This window comes from Acomys minous (assembly GCF_964271855.1).
Source record: "Acomys minous genome assembly, chromosome: 20".
Taxonomy (NCBI): Eukaryota; Metazoa; Chordata; class Mammalia; order Rodentia; family Muridae; genus Acomys; species Acomys minous.
In genome coordinates this window covers 15,448,866-15,476,147 of record NC_140502.1, presented here as the reverse complement: position 1 = coordinate 15,476,147, position 27,282 = coordinate 15,448,866, and the positions used below count along the sequence as shown (strand labels likewise).

The following is a 27,282-nucleotide window of genomic DNA, read 5'->3' as shown; positions in this document are numbered from 1 at the left end:
CATGGCTGCTGTTGTTTGTTAGTGATTACCACCATCTTCTTTGTCATTTTTTCCAGTCTCCTTTCCACAGGGAAGCTGTCATTATTCCTTGGCTCTTCGTCACTCCCCTTTCTCTTATTCCTTTCATTTATCCCCCTCACTTCCTGGGACCCTACACTCGACTGACCTTGAGATAGGTGGAGACACCTTGGCCCTTTCTTCCAGGCTCAAGATGGTGGAGACACTAAGCAACCTGCTGCGCTCTGTGGTGGCCCTGTCACCTCCAGACCTGCTCCCTGTCCTCTACCTCAGCCTCAACCGCCTCGGACCACCTCAGCAGGGACTAGAGCTGGGTGTTGGTGACGGTGTTCTTCTCAAAGCAGTTGCCCAGGCTACAGGTAAGAGGGACCGACAAGAGGGGGCACAAGAGGGAGGTTGGGAAAAAAGTTGCGTGTGGGGGAGGGATCAAGGCCAGTGGGGAAGAGTACTTGACAGGGCCAGATTTTCAAGGTCTGGGCAGTACAGGGCGGGATGGAGAGGAGAGGTGAGGAAAGGCACAGTTGAGTTGTCTTGACTGCCTGTTTGTCCATCTTGTCAGTCTCCTGCTCTTACCTCATGACAGGGCTCTGGTTTGGAGCATAAGCAAGGTCAAGGCACACCTCATATTGCAATCGCTATTTTTGAAAGGTAGACCAACAGAAACAAATAAACAAGAGGCTGGAGACTGTTAGAGACCAACTAAGGATTGTACGGGCAGCCCTCTCCACTTCCGTTGGCGGCATCCCATCATCCCATGGATTTCCGTTCCACTTACATAAACCCCCAGTCGGCATGCTCACCAGGCTGCTTGCCTTCCTCTCAGTGACTGTTGCTTTGTCTTCTTACACTGTCATAGCGGCAACAGGCATTTTCTAGTTGTATCAAGGAAGCAGTCTGTAGAAAAGAGGTGGAGGGGTCCTACAAGCACAGATAGCTGGAGAAACATCCATCCAGTGAAAGGAGACAGGGAGCTGCAATGTCCTTCCCCTCTCCTTTCCCACTGTGTCCTCTGTCAAGGTCGTCAGCTGGAGTCGGTCCGGGCTGAGGTAGCTGAGAAGGGTGATGTGGGGCTGGTGGCCGAGAACAGCCGCAGCACTCAGAGACTCATGCTACCCCCACCTCCACTCACCACCTCGGGAGTCTTTACCAAATTCTGTGACATTGCCCGGCTCGCTGGCAGTTCTGTAAGTGGAGCAGGCTGCCTCACCCCAGCACCCAGATGTCCTGTGACCTAAAACAAAGCATGTGGTGGGGACTGTGTGCCTTGACTATTGGGAGCTGAGTGTTTGTTTCTGCTGTGCGGTTCGCAATGTCTCTTCCCATTCTCTGGAGACGCTAGCACCTAATGTCATGCGTCTTGGGGGTCAAGACTCTTGGATAAAGGAGAGAGGCAGAGAGAGCTAGCTCACTGTCACTGCTCTCAGAGCCAGAGGCTACAGCAGGTGGTGGTGGTGGCGCTGGTGGTGGTGGTGGTGGTGGTGGTGGCAGTGGCGGCAGCGGCATCTTTTTCAAAGCTGTAAAGTGTCTGGTTTCTCCTCTGATGGGTCCTTGCCTGTTCTTTACTTTGTCCAGTCCATGGCCAAGAAGATGGACATCATCAAGGGCCTTTTTGTTGCCTGCCGCCACTCGGAAGCCCGCTTCATTGCCAGGTAACCATGGGGCTCATGAGTCTCGGGAGGCATGTGGGCCTAGCTGGTGAGCACTGGCAGCTCCAGACACTGCTAACACCCTGACTGCCTTCTCATGAGAAAAGTGCTAACCTGACCCCACTGTGACCTTCCATTGTTACTTTTGTTAGTTACTTGCACATTATCGTGGCTAAACTGCCTGATGGAGGAAAGGAATACTTTAGCCCATGGTTAGCCGGTTTGGGCTCATTGTGTGGGGAAGGCATGGTGGGGGTGGCGTTTGTGGCAGCAGGAGTCCATGTGTGAGGCTCCTCATATCAGCAGACCAGGAAACAGAGTAAGAACCAAGGGATGTATAACCTCCTACACAGTGACCTGTTACCTTGCTACCTTTGGGTACTCTCCATTTCCTGAAGTTTCCTCAGCCTCCCAAAATAGTACCACCAGCCATGGACAAACATTTAAAATGTTTGCCTGTAGAGAACATTTCGTACCAAACCATAATAACTTTCTGTCATGGGCTAACTGCCGTTTCTTGGTGATGCTGCCTAGAGACGGATCCTGGCGTTCAAGGGTAAATTCTTTGATTTGATTACTGATGTTTGCCTTGGCCTGAGTTCAGCACAGAGTTGTCATGACAGTGGAAGAAAAGCCACTGACCTCTCTTGAAGTGTACTTTGAAGCAGGTTTTTAGGTGCTTTGCCCTGTACCTACTGTTTGATGCCGTCAAGTCTTCTAGCCACCCTGTGAGGTAGCTCCCATCATCCTCACGGCAGCTGATAGAGGCGGGGATGCAGGCTCCTTAGCTACCTGTACAGTCCCTGGCGTGAAGCACAGCCTAGGCCGGGTTAGGTTTCTGACTGTCACGGGTCAAGTTTTTGTTTTGGCTTTTGACTGTGACTTGCCCTCCTCCTCAAGCCCCTTCCCTCTCACCTGTGAGATTTTTGCTTCTGTCTCCCGATGGCCACTGGCCATGGGCGTTCCTGGTTGGCCTCAGTTTTCTTGTCATTTAGGGGTTATGTGATATCTTGGGGGGTCCCTTTGAGGCTCCGAAGACTGTCTAGATATTGAAGAGGTTCCACAAAAGGTGGAAGTTGGGGAGACAGGAGCAGGTGAAGCGTGGAGGGGAAGATGGGAGCGGTCAGCCAGCTCACACCTGCTGCTCTGTCCTCAGGTCCCTAAGTGGGCGGCTGCGCCTTGGGCTGGCTGAGCAGTCGGTATTGGCTGCACTTGCCCAGGCTGTGAGCCTCACACCCCCTGGCCAAGGTAAGAAGCTCTGGCACAGTTTCTTCCCATCACTGTGTTCCCAGGGTCTCTTCTCCATCTGTTGTCCTGTTCTCATCTGAGCATGCTCCTGGGCAGCCTGCCCCGTTCCTTGCCCTGTCACATGCATACACTGCCCTCTGTGACCCTGGACCCTTGAATATCTGAGGGGTTTTGCTCATTACTAAGCTGCTGGTGGGTCTTTTCATAGAGTTTCCTCCAGCCGTGGTGGATGCTGGGAAGGGCAAGACAGCAGAGGCCAGAAAGATGTGGTTGGAAGAACAAGGCATGATACTGAAGCAGACCTTCTGGTGAGACGCAGGGTTGGGCCAGAGTGCTGGCCAGCATGTGAGTGACTGACAGGGGGCGGTAAATACAAGGGACTGTGATCTAGGCAAGCATGCTGCTGGATTGTGAACAGTTAGAGGCAGACATAGCATGGGAGAGCAGGAGGCACAAGATGCCCAGAGTTTCAATAAAAATCTTAAGGGACCCGGAGAAAAAGGCTCCTGACTACTCAAAATAGATGTTACGCATAGAGAGGATTAGAACTCTATAGTGAGCTACATGGAGGGACTTTGGCCAGCAACTCACCTAGTAATGAGCAGTTCACACGTGTCCCCAAGACACCTGATCAGGGCCTGACTGCTCTGGGTACTGGCACATAGTAGTGAGTTTCTTACAGGTCTCCCAATGGCTCAGCGTCTACAGGCTCCACCATCTCCCAAGCTCTGTTCAGTCTACTTCGCCCTGTCCCAGAATAGCTGAATAAGTCACCAATAGCCTTGAGTGGGGCACAGTCACTGCTTGGGACATAAGAGAGGGGTGCTGCAGGATGCACACTAAGGGGGACAATTAGCATAATGAACGGTGACTGAGAGTGGGGCACATAGTGACAGGACACTATAGTGACAGACAGGTGTTAGGGACATGGTCACAGAGTTAAGCACAGGTGTTCAGGAATCGTCTGGCATGAGCTGAGGGACCTTTTTACTTGTATGTAGACGGTGGAGTTTTCAAGTTAGGAGAGTTCTAGAAAGACCCTCCATGGCCTGGGTGTGGTGGTATACACCTCAAATCTCAGTACACACTTAGGATCTCAAGTTCTGTGCCAATTTGGAGTATGTAGCAAGAGCCTGTCTTACTAAATCAAGGAGTGGGCTTAGCAGTTGAGTGCTTGCCTAGAATTCAGCAGTGAGGGGCGGAGAGCATGCTTGCCTGGAATCCACCACCTAGAATTTACCAGTGCCTGCCTAGATTCATCCCCCTCTGGGCTAGGGGTGTGGCCCAGCGGCAGAACATTTCCTTCATATGTCCAAGGCCCTGGGTTCTACACCCTCTCCCAGCACCATGGAAGAAAATAAAAGGCCTTGTCATCTTGCTCTCTTCTCTCCAACCCCTCCCTAGTGAGGTGCCTGACCTGGATCGAATCATTCCTGCGCTGCTGGAACATGGCCTGGAACATCTCCCTGAGCACTGCAGGCTGAGCCCAGGTACCACGCTATGGGTCCTTGAGACTGGGCCACTGTCCTCAACGGAGTGGTGTGAGCAGCTGCACCCAGACAGCGTCTGCGTGCTTGTGTCCTTTGCTGAGGCCCTTACCTTTTTCTCTGAGCTCTCCGTTATGAACTGGGGTGGGTATGGGCTGCGGCAGCAAAGATTCTCCAGAAGGCAGTGCCTTGGCCACAGAGAATTTGTCGTGCACATATGTATTGAGAACAAGGCAGGCAGCCATGGCAGCATGTGGCTGTGTTCTAGTGGTCATACAGGAAACCTCAGGGACCTGGGTCCCTTCTATCTTGTTCTTCAGCAATCTTGAAACTTCTATGATCAGGGAAAGAGGGGAGATAATGCTGCTTGTAAAGGAAGTGACTGTTGTGACCACGTACTGCTCCTGTTACTCCTGTGTCCATTTATGGCCTTTGCTAGCTTCCAGAGAGGCTGGTGTGGGACTCAAGTGTTTCTTCTGGGATGTGGGTGGTCCTCTCCCTTACATGATGGCAGGAGAAAAAGAGTAGTAGATCCTAGGCACATTGGTAGCCTTTGCCTGTTCCTCTTAATTCCTTGATCCACCTCCTTCCCTCTGCCGAGCCCCCCCTAACTTGCTTTCTTCCCTCCCAGGGGTTCCTCTCAAACCAATGCTGGCCCATCCCACTCGGGGTGTTGGTGAGGTCCTGAAACGCTTCGAGGAGATGGATTTCACCTGCGAGTATAAATACGATGGGCAGCGGGCACAGGTATGGGCAGGTATAGCCCTTCCTGTATGAGGAGGGTACTTAGTACAGTCCTCTCATTGGCTTGAATCTCCCCTCTGTTCAGTGAGTGCAGTACCCGTCACCTCCAGCCTATGGCAGAGTGGGATTGCCAGAAGTTCTGATCTACAGAAAGGGCACTAGGAGATCCTGACTCCCCTGGTGCTGACTGAGTGCAAAATGTATTGAGGTGGCCACTGTGGGTGGCCTCTGTGTGACCCTTCGTGTAGTGACAGGCATGTGCCTCCTGTGACCCAGGGCCTTGGTCCTGGGGAAGTGGTATGGGGTCTTCTACGTTGGTGGGATTTGGGACTAGCTTGGTATTTATCCCACAAGGAAGGGTAGCACACAAGGTGCGTGGTATCTGGGGCTTTGAGGCAGTCACAGCTGTGGATTCCACATGCACAACCTCAACAGTGACTCTAGAATAATGCTGAGAAGACAATAAAAAAAAAACAGTTTCTAATAGTGGGCATGGTTTTAAACATGCATGCATATATACGCTAAAGTTGTACATATGAGATGGCATATATATAGCCCTGTTCAAACTCTGTGACCAAACAACTAGGCCAACAGTAGAAGCTAGTAGCATAGCTCATTCAGACAGGTCCGTGTCTCGCTCAGCAGATGGATCAGCTTTCAGATACAGTGGGGCAGGGGACTGGGAAGACAGAAATTATAAAGGCAGGCACCAGGCTGGTGGGATGGCTCAGTGAGCAAAGGTGTTTATCAAGCTGGAGGACCTGAGTTCCATTTCCAGGAACCACGTGGTGGAAAGAGAGAAGTGACTCCTTCAGATTGTCCTCTGAGCTCCACACTCAGAGACTAGTAAACCTTATTTGACACACACACACACACACACACACACACACACACACACACACACTAAATAAGGGTTTTTTAAAAACCCCAGAAAAGCAAAAGATGGTGGACAGCACACCCAGGTTACAGGTACCAGGAAACTTGAGGTGATTTGCTCAGATCTGTGTAGCAGCTCTTTGAGCTTCCCAACCCTGTGAGTGACGGTGGGTTCTGAAGACAATGACGCACAGGAAGGATTTTCCTGACTTCCTTGCCCTCCCTTGTCACGGTAGATCCACGCTCTGGAAAGCGGAGAGGTGAAGATTTTCAGCAGGAACCAGGAGGACAACACAGGAAAGTATCCTGACATCATCAGCCGCATCCCCAAGGTGAGCATCTGCCTGCTGGGCTGTGGTACGGACCCCTCTGTACCAACCTGGTGCAGTGGAGGTGAGACTGGCAGATGTGCTGCTGTGTATAACAGACTTGCTTCAGCCTGGCCTGAGGAGATGTTGCTTATTTCTCCAGTCTGGGGGCAGGTAATCCAAGGCTGTTCTGACTCCACTGTCCTTGGTTGGCTAGCTTTTCATCCCCAGTCTAGTCTCCTCATAGCCGGCACACTTCCAGGCAGAAACAAAAGGAAAGAGGGTTCTAGGCTATGTCTCATCTAGCCCACTGGGGAAGCTAACGCTTTCTTGGACCGCTTCCCCCCTCTTCCCACTGACTTCAGTTTGTGACTATTGTCTAACACAGGTTCCCATGAACATCCTTGGTAGGATCCTGGATTAGGCTGGAGTCTGTCCAGTGGTGAGGCTGAGAGGACCTGAATGCCCCCAGCCTGTGAGCAGCTGGAGCTTTACAAGCGGCTCAGAGGCAGAGCAGGGCTGGACCTCGGGTCAGGGGTTTCTCTGCATCTTAAGGATGTTAGGAATCAAACCCAGGACTTCTGCAAGAACATCAAGTGCTCTTAACCACTGAGCACATCTTAGTTTTGCTGTTTCTTCGAAGTGGTCTTATGCAGCATGTTGCCTTTGGTGCTGATTCACTCAGCAAGTGTTTATTGGGCATTTGCTGTGTGCCATAGCCTTTGGTACCATTGCCAGGGCTTGCTGCCTTCACTAGAGAGGCAATATGGACTCTGAGGGAAGGGTCCAGTATTTGTGACCCTGAATAAGAACCGTAACTGGCTGGGATATTGCTTAGTGGTTAGAACACTGGTCTACAGTTTACCAATAAGAATCCGGGGGTGTGGCACTTGCCCCTACTGAGGGTATATGAAGGCCCAGCTCAGTGGTAGAGCCCCTTCCTTCAATCCACCTGCGTGTGTATGAGAGGCTGGAGGTGTGGCTCAGTGGAAGAAAGCTTGCCTGGCATGTACTACCTAAGGCCCTATGTTCAATCCCAAGCACTGACTGATGGAAAAGTAGATTTGAATTGGACTTTCTTGAATTGCCAAGAAAGCAGTGCTCTTAAGCCATATATAGCTAGCTCTGTAGTGTGAAATGCATTGTACCAGTGTTTCAGTGAGGGAAAAGAAAGTTTCCCAGGGAAGGCAAACCACTGGAAAGGGGGCAGGGAGGAAGGCAAGCATTGCACAGCATATGCAGAGGCCCAGTGCTGTGAGACACCGGCCCCTTGGAGGCACAAGCTAGCTGATGTGCTGAAGTAAAGAGAGGCCTGGGGACTAGGCAGGGAGGGAGAGGACCAGGGGCTGATGAAGAGTTCTCCATAGCACAGGGAAGTGGAAACCCATTTTTATCAGCAAGTACAGAGGCAATGATCAGGGTTCGTGACAATCACCCTGGATGCTGGCCAGAGACTATTGCAGGGGTCGGTGTAGTATAGGAGACCAGCACTTAGGGTGGCAGAGGCAGGGTGTGGTGAGGTGGAGACACTCTGGCTCAGAGGGGAAGTACTGGGTTCACGGGAAGTTGAATGTGGTTAAGAGAAGAGGGAAGTTCCTCTGTGGCCGCCGTTGTGTGGCCTGTGGTCTGTGGTGCCAAATGGCAAGCCGTAAGGAGAGCTAGAACGCCTTGGTGAGGACTCAGGAAGATCTATGTTTCTGTGTCTTGCTGAAGTTGGTCAGCTGTGGTTCATGAGAGCAATGGGAGGGAAAAGGAATTCATTGGCCCGCTTCCCTCACTTTGCAGATTAAACTCCCCTCAGTCACGTCTTTCATTCTGGACACTGAGGCTGTGGCTTGGGACCGGGAAAAGAAGCAGATCCAGCCGTTCCAAGTGCTCACCACACGCAAGCGCAAGGTAGCATCAACCCATCCACTTCCTGCTGTAGTGCCGCACTCTGACTTTCCTCCCAGTCCTGACTTTGGGTCCTGCCTGGTCCTCTAAGGGACAGAGGGAATCTGGATGTGCATCTACTAGCTTTGGCAAAGTGGCCCCCATTGTCCCAGCCATCACATCCTCATCCCAGGATCCCAGTTAGGAAAGAGAAGGGTCCTTTTCTGTCATTTCACTGTGAAAGTCTTATTGGGGAAGTTACATATCTTGTACCTCAGTTGCCTTTCTCTTTATATTTAGTTGGCTAGAATTGTGGCAGTAGCTGCAAGGGAGGCTGTACAGCAAATCGTCCTTATTCAGGGCTTAGCATTGCTGCCTCCTTAGCAGTGTTACCATAGCTGGGGGGTGGAGTGAGAAATGGTAAGCCTGAGGCATGATGGGATAGGGCACAGAATGCCACTTCCCCTCCCCTTATACCTGGTCTTTATTCTATTCCAACTAGGAGGTTGATGCATCGGAGATACAGGTGCAGGTGTGTTTGTATGCCTTTGACCTCATCTATCTCAATGGAGAGGTAAGTTCTGCACTGACAGGCGGCCCACAGGGTGGCGGGTTGGAGTGAGTTTAGAACTGTCTCTCTGGCTTCTGTTTCTGCTTCTGCCCCATCATTAAGCTGGGATGTTATGCTCAGGCAGTGGCTCTCTTTAAGTATGGCCTCAGGAGGCTAGTGGCCCACAGGCCCCCTTACAGGGTGTTTTTGAAGACTCCTCTTGTGGTTTTACATTTTTATGATGTTGACTTTTCTTCTCGTCACATCTGTATGGAATAGATATTTCTTCCCGTGCCTACAGAAGCAATGGAGAAAAGCAAGTCCCTGTCCTTTAGAACAAAAGTGCCAGGACACTGTCATTCAGCCATTGCCCCTCTTCTTACTATTTATTTCAAGTAGAGGTGTGTTTGGAGGTGTGCAGGTGTAACACAGGACTAGAATACCTGCCTGGCTGCTCTTGAGGCCCCAAGCTCCATTTGCAGAGCACAAAGGGTAAGGTAAATGCTATTTAGGCATACTGGATGTGCTGTTTTTTAATGAATTAACAACTGTTCTTTAAATTTCAAATTTCTGATATGGTGAATATCAAGAAATATGGTCTCCTCTCCCACCCCCTAAATAGAAGCCCTTTGAAGAGTGTCCTCAAGTGCTTTTTTTTTTTTACAAGTTGGTGTGTGGCTCAGTGGTAGAGCCCCTGCCTAGAATCCTCCAGTGAGGGGTGGGGGCGTGGCTCAGTGGTAGAGCCCCTGCCTAGAATCCCCCAGTGAGGGGCTGGGGGCGTAGCTCAGTGGTAGAACCCCTGCCTAGAATCCCCCAGTGAGGGGCTGGGGGCGTGGCTCAGTGGTAGAGCCCCTGCCTAGAATCCTCCAGTGAGAGGCTGGGGGCGTGGCTCAGTGGTAGAGCCCCTGCCTAGAATCCCCCAGTGAGGGGCTGGGGGCGCGGCTCAGTGGTAGAGCCCCTGCCTAGAATCCCCTAGGGAGGTGCCGGGGCTCAGAAGTAAAGTGCGTGCCTAGTATTTATGAGACCCTATGTTATATCTTTAGTGTCTGCTAAAAAAACAAAACAAACAAAAAAGCCTGTAAAGGGTCTTGGGACTGAAAAGTTTGAAAGTGGTCACTTCGGGTCCCAGAAATCATTCTCACCTCAGCCTGGAGGGAACTCATCTTGGGTGCTTAGGGAGCTGGGCTGAGTGACGAGATCTCCCATTTTCTCGCCCCCTTCTTTCTGCCTCTCTCTTGATGTTGTCTGTCTGGGCAGTGCCAGTCAAGTCTCTGTACCTGGTCCAGATTTGAGTCTGTCACTGGGCCTTCGGGAGATCTGTCGGTTGATGCGGTCCTGGCTAATTGAGTCACAGAGCGCAGATCGTTTCCACCAGGCAGATGAGTCTGTCTTAGAGAAGGAAAGGGAGCAGAGGCTAGCTTTCCTGTGGGTAGATGACATCTCACTCTGGTTCTGTCTGTCTTGTCTCTGTGTATAAAGTGTGTGTGTGTGTGTGTGTGTGTGTGTGTGTGTGTGTGTGTGTGATCCTGCCTCAGCCTCCCCAGTTAGCAAGCAGGCACTGCCCTCTACCTAGCTTACTGCATGCACCATTGTTTATAAGGGATCTTTGCATGTGTGAACTTTGGTATCTGGGGCAGGGCTCCCATACCCGCTCTCGCAGACACTGAGGGACCATTGCACTGACTAGTCTGTTTCTCATTTAGAAAGGGATTTCCAGTCCCTCATTCGTATAGGGAAGCTCCTCTTGGAAATGTGTTATAACTTCATAGTCCTAACTATGGTGTTGAGTGGTGGTGTTAAAGATGACAAGAACGGGGGCCCATGAGATGGCATTCAGTGTGTAAGAGTGCTTGCCAGGCAAGTCTCCTGTCCTGGCTTCAGCCGACCTCAAAGAATTATCATCTGACTCGCACATGTCTGCTGTGGCACACCCATAGCTACACATGATAAACAAACTAACTAATAGTGAATACAAACTAAATTATAACTCCACAAAATGTCCACTCTGGCCCCAGCAAGATGGTGGCTCCCCACTAGGTAATTCTGAGTTGAGTGTGCTTGTGGGGTCTGCCTTTCCCCGATTTCCTCCATCTGCAGTTAAAGCTCTAACATAGCTGCCCTGCTGGCTGCTGGCTCCTCCTTCTCCAAGGCTTTCTGTAACCACATCATTATGAGTGACCCTTGTGGATGCTGTCCAGCTCTTGACTCCTGCAGTGTTTGTTTCCTCAGTGTTGTGCACTTTTTTTCCCTCACAGTCCCTGGTTCGCCAACCCCTGTCTCGACGGCGGCAGCTGCTCCGGGAGAACTTTGTGGAGACGGAGGGTGAGTTTGTCTTCGCCACCTCCTTGGACACCAAGGACATCGAGCAGATTGCCGAGTTCTTGGAGCAGTCGGTGAAGGGTGAGTGCAACTTCTCTTCTCTCCGGGGTCTGAAGCTCTGCTGAAACCTGTGCTGACCATGTTCCCACCTCCCGTCCCCTTTGATTTGCCCGGAATCCTGCGTGCTTATGCCTCGTGAGCCGCTGCTTCCTTACTCAGGCTTCCATGTTTCCTACAGACTCCTGTGAGGGCCTGATGGTGAAGACCCTGGATGTTGACGCCACCTATGAGATCGCCAAGAGGTCACACAACTGGCTCAAGGTGATTCTGGCCTCTGCCTGGTCTTCCCAGTGTGGATGTCTATCCCTACTGTGCACCGGCATCTCCAGCCACTTTCTAATGGAGCGTGGGGTCCCCTTATATGATTCTACCCCAGTCAGATGTCTTCCTGCAGCAAAGTGTGGTTATTGGCTCTTCCAGGCACTCACTGTGAACTGCCTAGACTAAGCTTTAGGGGTATCATGGTGAGGAAGCCAAGCCAGGGCTTTAAGCCCCTTGTGCGTGTGTCCTTGTCGCATGAGGTGTACAAAGGAGAGGCTTCTGAATTGTGTCCAAAGCAAACTGCCTGTGATGAGCTCATGAGGAAAGAACATAGCTTGGGAGGGTTTTGGGAGGTCCCTGGATAGTTCAGAAAAGTCGTCTGGAAGTGAAATCTGGGTTCAGCAGACAGCAGGAAGAGGTGGGCGGAAGGGCCACAGGCGCAGTGGCCTAGAAGTGGAGTAGGCTCAGTATTGTAGGGCACAGTGAGCAGAGAGGTTAAGGTAGCAGGCTGTAGGCTGGGTAACACTGGAACCCTGTGAGATGAAACTGGGTTTCAGGAGGCCAGAAGGAAGTCTTGTAATCCTGTTGTCATTTTGCAGGGGTCCGCTGGCTTCTTTATAGAGAATAAGCCAGGGTGATACAGGATTGGGCAAAAATGAGGATGGGGGCCAGTGTTTTGTGGTACAAGATGACAGATGGGGGCTCATGGGAGCTGGGCAAACCAGTCCTGTGCATTTTCTCTTTGCTCTGTTTCTCCTGTTTAGAATCTGCTCATTGTGTGCAAAACTTCCCTGCTTAGCAGTAATTCACTCTTGTACCCATAATCTTAAGCACTGCCTGGCAGCCAGCTGGTGCTTCGTAAGTGTTTCTTGGACAGATGGGTAAGAATGAAGGAGTGAGCTAACCTTGACTATGTGGGCGCTGTAGCAAAGAGGGGCAAAAAATGGCTCCAAAGCCGGCTGTGGTACATACTGTGACTCCAGCACTCCGGAGGCTGAGGCAGGAGGATCCAGATTCCAGCTCAGCCTGGAAGGATAGAAGATGATCCCCTCACACTCCTCCAGCTCATTCGCTTTGCTTCAAGCTGAAAAGGCCGTTTGCCTGCAGCTTCCCCATGCACCATGCTTTCCTTCCTCAAAGTTCTCCATCACTCGAGGACAAACCTCAGTAGAGTGCTCCCACTGGCCCTCTGCCCCTCTCATCCCTTACTCCCCTCCTCCAGCTGAAGAAGGACTACCTTGATGGTGTGGGCGACACTCTGGACCTCGTGGTGATTGGTGCCTACCTGGGCCGGGGCAAGCGGGCCGGCCGATATGGGGGTTTCCTGTTGGCTGCCTATGATGAGGAGAGCGAAGAGCTGCAGGCCATATGCAAGGTCCTGGGGACTGGGAACTGGGGACTGGTCACAGGATCGGGGGCGGGGGGGATGTAGTTGCACTCTGGGATGTGCGTGTCATCGGGCATGTGCAGGTTCAACCAGCTCTGAATAAACGAGTGACACTTCACATGTTTACCCGTTGATCAAGTGGCTTGTAATTTGTGCTATTTTTGGGCACTGGTCTGTTACCATTTTACAATATTTACGTAGAATGGGGTTTTAAAAGCACTATTATTAGGGCAGAAGGTAAAAAATAATAAGACTATTAATATAGGTAGGACCAGTCTTGTTAGAAACTTATATAAGCAGTTTAAAGATAGCTGCCAGCACAGACTATGACTACTTCTTTTTTAGCATTTCCTTGGTAATGTTAAGAGTTTGAGTGGTAAGCTGTGGTACAAGCTTGTGATCCCAGCAACTTGGGGGTTAGGAGAGTCATAAGTCCGGTGCCATCCTGGGTATGAAGCTGGGAATGTAGCTCAGCAGTGCAGCTGCTGTCTGGAATCTTCCAGTGAGAGGCTGGGGCCATGGCTCAGTAGTAGAACACTTACCTAGAATATCCTAGTGAAGGGCTGGGGCAGTGGCTCAGTGGTAGAGCGCCTGCCCAGACTTCCAGAGAGAGGTTGGGGTTGTGGCCCAGTGGTAGACATCTTGCCTAGACATTGGAGAGACAAAATAGAGGACAGTGGATTTTATTTGTCAAAAGCAAAGGGCAGTGTGTGACAAGCACAGCCTTTTAGGGCAGGGAATTGTTTCCTTTGGTGAGCTTTGGCCGAGTGCTTACTAGCATCACCCGACCTCATCTCAGGTGGCAGGAACAGGCTTAGGTGCTGGACTAGCTGGCCAGATGAGCTTCTAATCTGCCGTGTTCTCCTACAGCTGGGAACTGGATTCAGCGATGAGGAGCTAGAGGAACAGCACCAGAGTCTGCAGGTGGGCCCCTCAACCGCCCCGCGCCTCTCACCACACTCACTGTGGGGTCTGGCTGCATGGGATCCCAGAACAGCCATGTTTAAGGCCCAGCTGTGCCATCTACTTCCCGGTGATGCTGTCCAAGGGACGGCATGTCCTAGCACAGCACATGTGTGGCCACTGGGTTCTTGGAGTTGTCCTTGGGAAATGCCATGAGCCTCTAGAGGACAATCTTAATGGTCTCAGGCATTTTGGGGTAAGAATCTCTGTCCTGTGTTCTTGGTATCTTCAGATCCGACTCCCCCATTCTTAGAAAGTTCTGCAGTTCCCCAGGTTTGTGCCTCCCCCACTCACTTCCCCTCCCCTCATGTGTTGTGTCTGTCTCTCTGTCTCTTGGCTTCTGTCTCTCTGTATCTTTCACATCCCTCTCAGTCCCGATGTGTCTCCCTTTTTCCCTTCTCTACTTCTCTTTGATAGCCATTGTCTACCTTTTTGACTTTAAGGAATGCTCCTTTCCTTAAGGACACTCTTCCCTTTCTCCATCCCTAATCTCCCTTCCTCTAAGCTTTGGCCCCAGCTTTGAGGTTTAATCTCCTTTCCCTCTGCTCACTACAGGCCCTGGTATTGCCCAGCCCACGCCCCTATGTGAGGATTGATGGGGCAGTGGCCCCGGACCACTGGCTGGACCCAAGTGTTGTGTGGGAGGTGAAGTGTGCTGATCTCTCCCTGTCCCCTATCTACCCTGCTGCACGGGGACTGGTGAGTGCTGGGGCCTGGGAAGGACTCTAGGAGCGTAGGCAGAGTTGATGAGGAGGGTCCTGGGGTGTGCTGTTCCTATGAATTGATTACAAAACCTTTTTCCATATTTGGGTGTCAGATACCATTCTCAGATACCATGTTAGAAGACCGTGTCATTGTTCCCTTTGGTAGCATCTCACCTTTGTCTCCAAATTAAGTTGAGAACCCAGAGTTACGGGAAAGCTCAGCATGTTTCCACAGTGTTCCCTTCATGACTGACATTGCTACTTCATCCAGAATTAGTTGTTATGCTACCAAGTTTTACAGATCAGTGATGCAGCCCAGTAGGCAACACAGAGGAGATAGTGCAACTCAAATTCAGTGGTCCTTCTTTGACCTTTCTTCATGTCCTGAAGCTTGGCTGTTGTGTAATTTCTGAGTAGAAGCAGACTTGTGTCTTGAAAAGCGGACCTTCTGGGTTTTTGTTTCTAAGAGTTTTCTTGGTGCTTAAGAAAGTTGTTTGGCTGCTACATGGCTCACCGGGGGAGCCTAGGCGGGTGCTCTGCCAGTGAGCCATGCCCTTAGCACCTCATTGGTGGATTCTAGGCAGGTGCTTTACTGCTGAGCCATGCCCCTCACTGGGATGTTGTGCTCTGCTGTACCCCTCCTTTTCGTGTGTGCGCGTGCATCTTTTATGTTGAGACAAGTTGCCATTAACTCACACAGGCCTTGAACTTGAAATTCTCCTGCCTCATTTTCCTGAGCATCTGGTTATAGTTGGCTTCTACCAAGCTTGGTTTATCTCATTTAAGAAAAATTTTTTCCATACTTAGCATTCAGTAGAGAGCCAGGGCTCCCAGTACCAAGTGCAAGGAGCTGGATTTTGTCCTATACTTACTATGTCACAGGTGTAGGTTAGTAACTGGCATATTAACCATTTAAGCCTCACAGAAATACCGTTCTGTTCACCTGTGCTCATAGGTGAGAAAGAGAGAGCGTCCCAAAGAGCTGAAGTAACTGGCTCATAGCTGCTGCTTGGCTCCTGAGAGCTGCTAGCTGGCATTGGAGCCCCAGCTGCTTTTCAGCACTCATTATCAGGATGCTAACAGCACAAATAACTAAAGCAACTGGTATTTCCTGAGTGTTAGGGTATATCTGGTATCAAGATTTCAAACATGCTGACACCTTCTTTAACTCTTATAGCCCATTTGCTCAGCCCCATTGAGCTAAGGCCCAAGTCAAGAAAGAGCAAGAGACTAGATAGGAAATCACTTGTCAGCTTATTGCAGTTGGAGCTCAGAAGAGCCCCACCCTTCCCACTGTCCTCTCCCACAGGTGGACAAAGAGAAAGGGATCTCCCTTCGTTTCCCTCGCTTCGTTTGTGTCCGCGAAGACAAGCAGCCAGAACAGGCCACCACCAGTGACCAGGTGAGGCCCTGGGTACAGGGTTGGTCTGAGTAGGAGCTGTAGAGGTAGGAGTATCATGGGGGCGGGGCTGCTTATCCTCACCCTCATCCTCTCCTAGGTGGCCTCTTTGTACCGGAAGCAGAGTCAGATTCAGAACCAGCAAAGCTCAGACTTGGATTCCGACTTTGAAGACTATTAACCCCCTGGTCTCCTGGGCCTGGGGCGGAGGTTGAGGGAACCTGGGTACTGTTGGACTGGTGATGTTGCCTGGTGTGTATGGGGACGTGGGGGTGGGGTCCTGGGGGCTGGGATGCTTCATTTTCTTCAATAAATGACTATCACATGTCTACTGAGCTCTGTGGTGTTGCTGTGTGAGCCCATGCAGCTACAGCATATGACTATGCCCAGTGCTGGACAAGTGCCCTGTTCCCTGCAGTCTAGCAGCCTCCAGCCACTTGTGCTGTGGAACACTCAGAACATGGCCATTGCCACTTAACTAGAACAGTTCATTTTATTTTAAATAGCCACATGTGGTCAATGCTAATCATGGGCAGCAGCAGTCAAGAGCTTTCTTTCTTTTTTGTTTTGTTTTGCTGAGACAGCCCTGGCTATCCTTGAGCTCAATTTGTAGACCAGGCTGGCCTCGAACTCACAAAGATCTGCCTGCCTCTCCCTCTCTAGTGCTGGGATTAAAGGCAAAGGCATGTGCCACCATCACCTGACTGAGCGTTCATGTTTTAACTTTTTTGAACTCCCAGCACTCTGGCAGGTTGACACTGCTCTTTTCCAGATCTAGATGAGGACAGAGAAACTGCCAGGGGCCACCAAGCGCCCTGTCCAAGACTATCAGCACTTAGGACTCCGACCCAGTGGCCTGCTGGCAGTCATTCTGAGATCTTCCTAACAAGGTCCCCATGCTTTTGGGAGACAGTGCAGTGCCTGGGTGTGTACTTCCCATTTGTGCCACCTGCCATCTTGTCACCAGACACTACCTCAGAATCCTCAGTGCAGCATTTCAGTCATTGTTCCACGAGATTCTGAAGTGACTGTGGCCGCTTTGCTCATGCCTATGCCCTGAAGATAAATGTGTGGTGTGTGGCAGGTGCTCAGCAGTTCTAGCTGAGGGCTAGCTGCCTTTGGCATGTGACCAGAGACTAGGAGTCACTGCCATTCTTACTTCATGTCCTTTTTCTCTTCTTATGTGCTTCAGTCTTCACAGGGTGCACATAGCCCTAGCCAGTCTGTGATTTCATGACGGTCACTTGAGGCTGGAAAAGACAGACATGTTGCAGAACTTTGGCAGATGTGATGAAAGGGCACCTAAGATGAGATTGAGAATCTTCTAGAAAGCCTAGAAATAACTGGGCCCTGGCCTGGCAGCTTTCTAGGGACCTGCAACAGCTCTCTGGCCACCAGTTGGAGGAGGCATGGACCAGGAGAAGGGTAGACAACCAGGTCTACATAGCTAGAGCTGTTCTTATGGGACACGGTGAAGCCTGCCTCAGTTAGGTTTTCTGAGCAACTTGAGAAGGAAAGGAGTTATTTCCGCTTATAGGCCCACATCACTATCACCGAGGGAAGTCATCATGGTTGGACCCTAGTGGCAGGAACTGATGCAGAGGCCACAGCAAAACTGGCCACAAGCAAAACTGGCTTGCTTGGCCAAGTTAATTAATTAATTAATTAATTAATTAATTAATTTTGCATCCTCATAGAAGCTTCCTGTCCCTCCTTTTCCAGTCTCTCCCTCTCCCCTCACTTCCTCCCATCTTCCAGTTCTCCCATTCTCCTCAGAAAAGGGGCCCTGCCATGAATGTCAGCTCACCTTGGCAGTAGGTTGCAGTAGGGGACATCTTCTGTTGTAGCTAGACAAAGCAGCCCAGTTAGGGGGAAGGGATCCAATGTCCCAAGGCAACGGAGTCAGAGATAGTTGGCCTGTTTCTTACTGCGCCCAGAGCCCCCAGCCCAAGGGTAGCACTGCCCATCGTGAGCTGGCCTTGCTCACATCAATTATCAATCAAGAAAATGCCCGATAGATGCCTACAGGAAACATTTTGTCAAGATTCTGTCTTCCAAGTGACCCTACCTTGAATAGAAACTAGTCCTTACAAAGTCCCTTTGAAAGTTGTCCTGGGCTGGGGAGATGGCTCAGTCAGTAAGCATGAAGACCTGTCCCAGTCTGCCCCAGAAAACACACACACACACACACACACACACACACACACACACACACACACACACACCCCAAACCAAAAAAACAACAAACCAACGCCCCCCCAAAAAAACAGTATCCCTGGGGGTCACTGGCCGGCCAGTCTAGCTGAATTGCCAGGCTCCAGATTAAGTGAAAGACCAGACCTACCTCAAAAATAAGGTGGAGAGTGAATGAGCAAGGCACCTGACACTAGTTTTGAGCACACGTAAGCATACACATATACTCACACACCCATGTAAGAACACCAATAGGAGCACTTACCTACATATAAAAACAGACATCTCTTCAGCCTCCTGTTGGCTGCAGTTGACATCCTGCCTGGACTGGTAAAGAGTTAAATAAGCTGAGGCACAGTGGTCAGCATGGTCCCTGACTAGCACAGTCCGTCCTCATGGGATCCTGTTGTGCAAGCCTGAGCCTGAGCCAACTGGCTTTGTGCCTTCCTGCCTTGCCAGTGATTTCCTTCTCATACTCTCACCAACGAGCCCCACCAGTTTATCAACGATCTACATTTAATAGGTGGAGACTCTGAGGCTCTGGGTCCCACCGTCTGGGTGATGGGGAGGGGCAAGACAGGATTTGGTGTGGGCTATCTGCTTCCGGTTACATATTTACACTAAGTATAACCACAAGACCCGCCTGTGCGCCACTGAAAACATGGAATGTGCCACGATCAAGTCTGCAACTGATGGCTAGAATCTGAACGCTGAAGAGACAAGCCTGGAATTGGGTGAGCAGTGAGCGCGTGAATCTTCCTGAGAGGTTTAAAAGTTGTCATAGTCCAGTCTAGGTGGGAAGAGCATAGATAGAGCAGAGTTCTAGGCGTATATCTGAGGGCATCATGGGAGGCTGGAGAATGAATGTTTAGAAAGCCACACCAGATTTAAGGTGAATCAGAATGACCAGGTTTCAGTCACATGACCGTGCCTGCTGCGAAGCCTGCTAGGGAGTGTCTTATGCTGGGAAGGCATTTTTAAACGATCAAACTGAGTGAATTTAACCACAGTTTTCCATGTGGATGTGAAATGAGCTAGACTTAGCCTTAAATGTCATGACAGCCAACCCCTCCTCCTATGAAGCTATTCTGGGACAATTATTTTCTACATCTCAGTAAAAGAAAACTGTAACCCTCATAAGGCTACTGTTGCTTGCCGCGAACCTCAGCTAACAAGCAGTGATTGGAGATTTGGTCTGAGAACTGCTCATTGACTATGATGGAAGTTGGCCTCTCTGTATGTACTTAGCTGAAGATATCTTATTTTCTTCATGGGCCTCCCAGCCCACAAATAAAACTAAGCAAGCTTGCCAGCTAGCTGCCTGAGAGGCTAAAGGGTAGCAAAGCTAGTCACTGGGAGCAGAATCTGCTTCCAAGTGCCATTTTTTATCTGGAGCTCGTCCCTCACTGCCCTTTATCATGGCTTGCCATGTTCTGGGCACGCTGTCCAGCACCATGCCTGTAAGTTCCCTGTCATCTTGGCCACCAAATCAAGGCAGCAGCAGCTCAAGTTGCTGCCAGGAACACCCAGTTTTTGGCAAGTTAGGGGTATGTGGTGATTTATTTATTTTTTTAATAGCCAGTTTTCTCCCAAGCAAGGTTAAGACCCTGCCTGAGGGCTGAAGGACAGCAGAGGTTAAGCCTGCCTTCCACCAGAGTTAGAAGGTGTCTAAAGACAGAGGAGCTTTACCTTAGCATCCAGGAGCTGAAAGAAGAGCCGGGATGTGAAACCGGAGGAACAGACTGTGTCAGCAAGGGGACACACAGCTGCAGAGACAGTAGAGCCACGAACACAGTGCTGACCTCCCTTAGGTTTGGAAAAGCAAAGCGGTTAGGAATCGATGGCCAGATGCAGGCAGGTTCAGGAATCAACAGAACGTTATGAAAATGGGGTCCCTAGAGGGCCTGGCTAACAGGCCTTTCGGTGTATGCCTACGGACATGAGGCTGGCCCATTTGTCTGTTAGTTCTTCTGCTTCACATGCCTAGTGCTGGGATGGCAGGTATGAACCACTATATTCTGCCATTCTCTAGGGTTTTTTTTGGAAGGTTTGGGAGGTCATTGTCGCTAGGTCAACACTGGTTGAATTGGGATTGCTCTTAGAGGAATTCTTTGGATGCAATACTTTAATGCTCTGCCCTAAGCTAGTTTCCCCCATCCCCGGAGAGCAGAAACTCTTTTCACCGTATTCATTTATTTATATGTATGCCGTAGCATACATGGGGACGTCAGAGGACAAGGTGAGGAACTTAGTTCTTTCTACCATTTGGGACCCTGGGAATGAACCTGGATCATTAGGCTTGGCAGCAAGCACCTTTACCCACAGAGCCATCTTTCTATCCCTTTATTTTATTGGTATAGATTAATTACTGAAAACCCATAAAATCGATTTCATACCGTTTATGTCTAATATACCTTGTTCCTCTCATCCTTCCTACTCTACTCTCACTGTAACACTTAGGGACCACGAATGTGATATTTAGCTGTCTGGGCATGAGATTTCATGCCATAACCTGCAGTTTGAACTATTTTCCTGCAAGTGGCATATTATTCTTTATGTCTGAATAAAATTTCTTTGTGCACACATCACATTTTCTGTATCCATTCCTCTGTTGAGGGACACCCAGGTTGGTTCCACATCTTAGCTGTTGCGACTAGTGCTACAGTGCAAGTGTCTGTGGAGCCTTTCAGCAAAGTTCCCAGGAGTGGTAGCAGGGTCTTAGGGTAGGTCTGTATTTTTTTTCCCTCTTTGGGGAAATTCCACACCTATTCCTATAGTGTGTGCACTAATTTACACTGAGTTTTGAGGTAGTCCTATTCCCAATTTTCTGAGAAAGTGCTAGATTGATTTCCAAAGTTGTTGTACAAGTTTGCACACCGACCAGCAATGAAGGAGTGTTCCCCTTTCTCCACATCCTCGCCAGCATGTGCTGTCACTTGAGTTTTTGATCTTAGCCATTCTGATGGGAGTAAGATGGAATCTCAGAGTTGTTTTGATTTGCATTTCTCTGATGATGAAGGATGTTGAGCATTTCTTTTAAGTGTTTCTCAGCCATTCGATATTCCTCTGTTGAGAATTCTCTGTTTAATTCTGAGCACCGTTTCTTAATTGGGTTATTTGGTTTGATGGCACTTAATTTCTTGAGTTCTTTATATATTTTGGATATTAGCTCTTTGTCAGATGTAGGGTTGGTGAAGATCTTTTCCCAGTCTGTAGGCTGTTGCTTTGTTCTCTTGACAGTGTCTCCTGCCTTACAGAAGCTTCTCAGTTTCATGAGGTCCCACTTATTAACTGCTGACCTTAGAGCCTGGGCTGTTGATGTTCTGTTCAGGAAGTTGTCTCCTGTGACAATGAGTTCCAGGCTCTTCCCCACTTTTTCTTCTAACAGAGTTAGTGTGTCTGGTTTTATGTTGAGGTCTTTAATCCACTTGGACTTGAGTTTTGTGCATGGTGATAAATATGGATCTACTTGCATTTTTCTACATGTAGCCATCCAGTTAGACCAGCACCACTTGTTGAAGATGCTATTCTTTTTCCACTGTCAAAAATCAAGTGTCTATAGGTATGTGGATTTATTTCTGGGTCTTTGATTTGATTCCATTTATCAACCAGCCTATATTTCTATGCCAGTACCATGCTATTTTAATTACTGTTGCTCTGTAGTACAGCTTGAGATCAGGGATGGAGATTCCTCCAGAGGATCTTTTATTGTACAGGATTGTTTTAGTTATTCTTTTTTTCCCCCCGTATGAAGTTGAGAATTGATCTTTCCGAAAGATGCTCCAAAACATATTAATAATAGTCAGAATCTGGAAACAACCTAGATGTCCCTCAGTAGAAGAATGGATAAAGAAACTGTGATACATTTACACTATGGAGTAGTAGTCAGCTATCAAAAACAAAGAAATCTTGAAATTCGCAGGCAAATGGATGGAACTAGAAATGATCATCTTGAATGAGATAATCAAGACCCAGAAAGACACACATGGTATATATTCACTTAAAAGTAGGTTTTAGCCCAACATGGATATCCTCTGAGGGTCTTTATTCAGTGGGGGATTGGGACAATGCTGGGACTCACTACTGGACTCCAGGTCAGAGTGGTATGGAAGAATGGGGAGACAGAAGGACCCAGAGGGTCCAGGAACCCTACAAGAAGACCATCAAGGCTCGTGGATCTGGACCCAGCGGGGGCCTGCACAAACTACTGTACCAACCAAGGACAGTTCTTGCAGTAAACCTAGACCCCTTATTCAGATGTAGCCAATGAGCAGCTAGTTCTCTCATTGTGTGGAAGAGCGGGGACTGCCTCTGACATGAACTCTGCTGTCCCCTATTTGACCACTTCCTCTTGGTGGGGAGGCCTGGTGGCATTCAGAGGAAGGGGAAGCAGGCTATCTTGATGAGACCTAATAGGCTGTCATCATATGGTGGGGGTGGAGGTCCCCTTCTGTCACAGATCTAGGAGAGGGGAATAGGGTGAAGGAGGGAGGGAGGAAGGGGAATGGGAAGATACCAGTGAGGGGTAACAGTAGGGATGCAATCTGAATAAATTATTAAAAAAAACCCTGAAAAATAAAAGAAAATAACCAGGTGTGCAGATAACAAAAGTACAACCGGAGGGTAGCAAAGTGTATAGATAACTAAGTACATCACTGCGTCATCTAGTGTAGGTTAACTTGCCCCTCTGACAGCAGAGTTGAAAAGTTTAAAAATTTTGAACTTCATTTCACCTTATAAGCTGAGTACAGAAATGGAGGCAGCTATGTCAAAGAGTAGGCTTCAACAACATGTCCCCTAGCTCCTGTAAAGGCCATCAACCTTTATCCTGAGGAAAGGCTGGGGTCCCTCACTGTTCCAATAAGGCAGTCTCAGCCTGTCGAGGTGGAGTCCTGTCTCTTCTCTGTCGCCTCCCCCCCCCCCCCCCGCTCTGCCTTTTTTTTTTTTTAAACAAAGATGCCTGATCCATTTGGAACAGAACTTTGTAAAAAGGTGAGAGATAGAGATCCAGCTTCATCCTTTTGCATGCGGATACTTATTATTCTAGTACCATTTGTTGAAGAGGCTTTTTCTCTAGTGTGTATTTTTGGCATCTTTGTTAAAGATCCGGTGGCTGCAACTGCAGGGGTGCTGTGCTGCTTCCACCCTATGTTCGCTAGTATAGGTGAGCAGAAACTCTTTACGAAAGTGAAACATGGCTTTGCTGCTTGCCTGTGGAGGCTTAGGGTGAGTCTTGAGGTCTAAACCCTGGTTTTCTTTTTCTTTCTTTCTTTTTAAAAATTTTTTTATTAATTTATTCTTGTTACATCTCAATGGTTATCCCATCCTTTGTATCCTCCCATTCCTCCCTCCCTCCCATTTTCCCCTTATTCTCCTCCCCTATGACTGTGACTGAGGGGGACCTCCTCCCCCTGTATATGCTCATAGGGTATCAAGTTTCTTCTTACTAACCTGCTGTCCTTCCTCTGAGTGCCAGCAGGTCTCCCCCTCCAGGGGATGTGGTCAAATGTGAGGCACCAGAGTACGTGAGAAAGTCAGACCCCACTCTCCACTCAACTGTGGAGACTGTTCTGACCATTGGCTAGATCTGGGTAGGGGTTTAAAGTTTACCGCCTGTATTGTCCTTGGCTGGTGCCTTAGTTTGAGCGGGACCACTGGGCCCAAATCTGCCTTTCATAATGTTCTACTTGTAGGTTAACCCTGCTTTTCTTAAATATAAGTTGATATCGTGCCTGGAGTAGACAGGAGTATGGATTTTCAGTTGGATGACTGATATACAGTGTTGAGTGTGTGGAGTATGTGGCAGTGTGCTATACTGATAAGTTAATTCCTCTTTTTGTGTCTTTGGTCCTTCCTCTGTAAAAACGGAAGAGAGCCACATTAGGTGGTTACAAAAGTAACCACAAAGGGTCACGAGAATACGCTGAGTTAATACATTAGATGTGCTTAGAGATATGCTTTTTAGGATTGGCATCAGGGTAGTTGTTGGAGGATTTCATGGTTGTTACACGGGTGGGAATCTCATTATCGATGATGCCTTGAGTTGGCTGGAGAAAACAGAATATCAGTGCTAATGAGACTGAGCTCAGGAGAACCCAAACCACGCCACTTGTGTTGTTACTTGCATGCAATGGGCTGCACAGAGTGCTGGCTTTGGAGGTCAGTGTGCTGAGCTGGTTTCAGTTTCCAGATCTTGGCCATGGTAACACCCCTCTGCACCTTTCCCTGAGGGGTTCTGAGCCTCTCCTGGCCAGCAACTCTGGTTAATCATTTGAGGAATGCTTGCTTGAAACTATTAATGGCTTTTCTGAGTTTCCTTTGATCTTTTTTTCCCCTTCCTTTTCATGGTGGATGGTGCAAAGCTAAGAGTAACTGGTAGCTGTCAGGCTTATTCAGATTTTGTGACTGTGCCAAATCAGTTGATGACCAGATACCAGATTTTCTCACAGTCTATTTTGGATTGCTGTAGAATCATCTAAAATTATACACACCTCCATATTTCCTAACCCAAACTCACTACTTTCCATTGCTTACGGATAAAAGGACTTTAAAATCTCTAATATATTTTATTCATGTTTCCCCCTCATTGCCCCCATCTCTCTCTCTCTCTCTCTCTCTCTCTCTCTCTCTCTCTCTCTCTCTCTCTCTCTCTCTGTTATCATAGGTGCTGCTCTGAGGCCTGCCTGTTCACATTGACTCTCAGGGGCTGTTTATCTTCTTAAAAATTAGTTTTTAAAATTGGCATTTCAAAACACTGTGCTTCATTGTGATATTTCTATAAAAATTTTTTTGTTGCTCTCTTCCCTTTCCCTCCCCTCCCCTGCTCCTTTGCCCTTTCCCTCCCCTCCCCTGCTCCCTTATCTGCTCCTGCTGGTCTCTCTCCTCTTCTTTGTCTTCTCCTAATTCCACATTCCCCATGATGGCAGTCTGAAATCACCTGCCATGAGACTATCGACCATAGGAACTTCCAGGGACTGCAAATCAGGGTCTCTGCTAGCAAACTAAGGGTCATTGTATGTACCCCACAAAGCCAAGTTAGGTAACATTGTCCCACTACAGAAAGACAGTTGTTAGCTGTGAACTGTCACACTACCAGACACAATATATACATATGTGATTATATATGTATACATATATATGTATATATGTAAATATTTAGTGTATGTGTTTTGTGAGTATATATCGACATATCACTATATGGTCAGATACAGTATATATCTTTATATGCATAATACATATTGTATATGTATACATGTGTATATGGTATATATATATGTAAATAATGGGTATTGTATATATTTTTAAAGGAATTTAAATTCAGAACATGGCTGCTCTGGCAAGAGGTCATATCCAAAGACCTTCTAGGTCTGTGTGATCCAGCTGGAATTTGGTGGTGGCACACACCCTTAATCCCAGTAGACAGAGGCAAGCAGACCACTGAACATATAGAGGAAGTTTCCTTGTACAGAGGAAGTTTCAGGTAAAGGAAAGTTTAGGTCCAGGCATGGTGGTACATGCCTTTTATTCTAAACAATGAAGGTAAAATTAGTCTGTAAGAGGAAGCAGAAAGAATACAGATAAAGGCTACTTACGGGAGCAGCACAGAGAATGAGAGGGAGAGGAGGCAGTTTTCAGAAGGTGAAGAGAGGGAACAAGCTAGACACAGGCAAAGACAAGAGCGAGCCAGAGAATGAGCAGCTGGAAGATTAGAACGTGTTGCCGAGGCCAAGCTGAGCACCTCAGTCAGTAGCTGAGAGAAGCCAGTTTGAATCACTCAGATTAGGAGAGGAGTTTCAGGCAGAACAGCTGAGTTAAACTAGCCAGCCCAGCGCTCAGTAAGAACAAGTAAGGATGGGCTTATTCAGTAGTGAGTATCAAGAGGCTGAAAGCATTCTAGGTCTAATTTAGATTGTATTGAGGCTAGAAGCTTCTAGGACGAGGACTAGGTTAATCACTTTTACAATATTAATGTATGCATGTGTGTAGTATGTATATGTGTATATATAGTGTATATATGTATAATGTATATGTAGTGAACACATGTGTATGTATATAGTGTGCACATATAGTGTATATATGTAATATGTATATATATATAGTATATATGTGTGTATATTAGTGGATATGCAGGTATATAGTGGTATGCACTTACTACTTGCACATGTTAATTCTGGAACAACATGAGAAAAACTGAAACAAGTTTCCTGAAGGGAGAGACACTGTAGATTTTTAAGAATAGGAGATTGGCTCGGAGGTGGTGGTGCATGCCTTGAATCCCAGCACTTGGGAGACAGAGTCAGCAGATCTCTAAGTTCGAGGCCAGCCTGGTCTGGTTTGCGGAGTAGAGTTCCAAGGCACCCAAGACTACACAGAGAACCCTGTCTCAAGAAACAAAAAGAACCACCACCACCACCAACAAAACAAATAGAAGGGAGACTGACTCTCCCTTTTTCAATAGCCATTCACTGCGTATAGCTAACCTAGGGGTGGGGCCATATGAGGTTTCTCCCACCCACATTTTCACGTCAACTAGAGTCTTCATTGTGCAGGTCTTGTTTAGGCAGCCATTGCATTGGGATTTCACGGGTGCAGTTTCCCTTGTCATGTCTCAACAACACTTATTAATAGAAAGTATGATCTCAGTTCTGCATGGCAAGTATAATATAGATAACATTGTATTTCCACCGTAAGTATAAGTTTTTATTATCCTGGAAAACCTGGGGGGGGGCGCGGATTAAAACCTTTAAGAAAACATGAATACATATCCAATAATGTTTTTAGAGAAATCAGACATAGAAATTGAATTGGGGAACACTATGTGTGCCCTTTGAGACAATTGAGTATAAAACCTCCAGTTTAAAAAAAAAAACATAGCTCTGATGTGAGTGTTTATGCTTCTTATTTTTAATGTAAACTGGACTTTAATCCCAGGGACAAGATTTCTAGTTTTGGTATCCCTTTTGATACAGTTTCTAGTTAATTCGTTACCACGCCCAAAGGGTGCCAGCTTGCAACACAGATAAAAACTAGAAAGCACACTTCCCCTCCCCACCCTGCAGGCTGGGCTTCCTTTAAATATACCATCCAGCAGGCATTTGCCTGCCAACTTGAAGCAGACCTAGAATATATTGCTGGGTGCCACTCTTTTCCATCTATCTTTTTTTTTTTTTCTGTGCTGGAGGCCTGCTGGGTATCTACAGGGTCTGTAAGTACCAACATTTTCTTGCCATGTTTTCCTCTTATAAGT

The 27,282-nt window shown here is 48.4% G+C and overlaps 2 protein-coding genes and 1 long non-coding RNA gene across 10 annotated transcripts in view; 2 read left to right on the top strand and 1 right to left on the bottom strand.

Moving 5' to 3' along the window:
- The window catches only part of LIG1 (DNA ligase 1), a 38,638-nt gene extending 22,461 nt beyond the window's left edge, over positions 1–16,177 (top strand). For all 3 annotated transcript variants that reach the window (XM_084770111.1, XM_084770113.1, XM_084770112.1), the window contains exons 12-28: positions 205–377; positions 1,036–1,202; positions 1,591–1,667; positions 2,821–2,912; positions 3,121–3,220; positions 4,317–4,402; positions 5,031–5,146; positions 6,256–6,351; positions 8,113–8,223; positions 8,702–8,773; positions 11,005–11,149; positions 11,307–11,389; positions 12,612–12,764; positions 13,647–13,700; positions 14,295–14,438; positions 15,753–15,845; positions 15,943–16,177. In XM_084770111.1, the coding sequence (XP_084626237.1) occupies positions 205–377; positions 1,036–1,202; positions 1,591–1,667; positions 2,821–2,912; positions 3,121–3,220; positions 4,317–4,402; positions 5,031–5,146; positions 6,256–6,351; positions 8,113–8,223; positions 8,702–8,773; positions 11,005–11,149; positions 11,307–11,389; positions 12,612–12,764; positions 13,647–13,700; positions 14,295–14,438; positions 15,753–15,845; positions 15,943–16,023 (1,843 nt within the window). In that variant the 3' untranslated portion in view covers positions 16,024–16,177. The remainder of the gene's footprint in view (positions 1–204; positions 378–1,035; positions 1,203–1,590; positions 1,668–2,820; positions 2,913–3,120; positions 3,221–4,316; positions 4,403–5,030; positions 5,147–6,255; positions 6,352–8,112; positions 8,224–8,701; positions 8,774–11,004; positions 11,150–11,306; positions 11,390–12,611; positions 12,765–13,646; positions 13,701–14,294; positions 14,439–15,752; positions 15,846–15,942) is intronic.
- LOC311590847 lies at positions 12,772–18,421 on the bottom strand. Of its 2 annotated transcripts, XR_014776981.1 has the most exons (4): positions 18,301–18,421; positions 17,650–17,689; positions 17,002–17,092; positions 12,772–13,422 (listed from the first exon to the last, which is right to left on the bottom strand). It is a non-coding gene; the product is annotated as an uncharacterized lncRNA (long non-coding RNA). The 2 variants fall into 2 exon arrangements; XR_014776982.1 differs by lacking the exon at positions 17,650–17,689 and having other exon boundaries at positions 18,301–18,401.
- Positions 18,422–18,581: 160 nt separating this feature from the next.
- Positions 18,582–27,282, top strand: part of PLA2G4C (phospholipase A2 group IVC) — a 43,063-nt gene continuing 34,362 nt past the window's right edge. For 2 of the 5 annotated variants that reach the window (XM_084770118.1, XM_084770119.1), the window contains exon 1: positions 19,892–20,036. In XM_084770118.1, coding sequence (XP_084626244.1) covers positions 20,015–20,036 — 22 coding nt within the window. In that variant the 5' untranslated portion in view covers positions 19,892–20,014. Of the gene's footprint in view, positions 18,770–19,891; positions 20,037–27,067; positions 27,241–27,282 lie in introns of those variants that run through there. The other 3 variants (XM_084770120.1, XM_084770117.1, XM_084770121.1) reach the window with 3 other exon arrangements.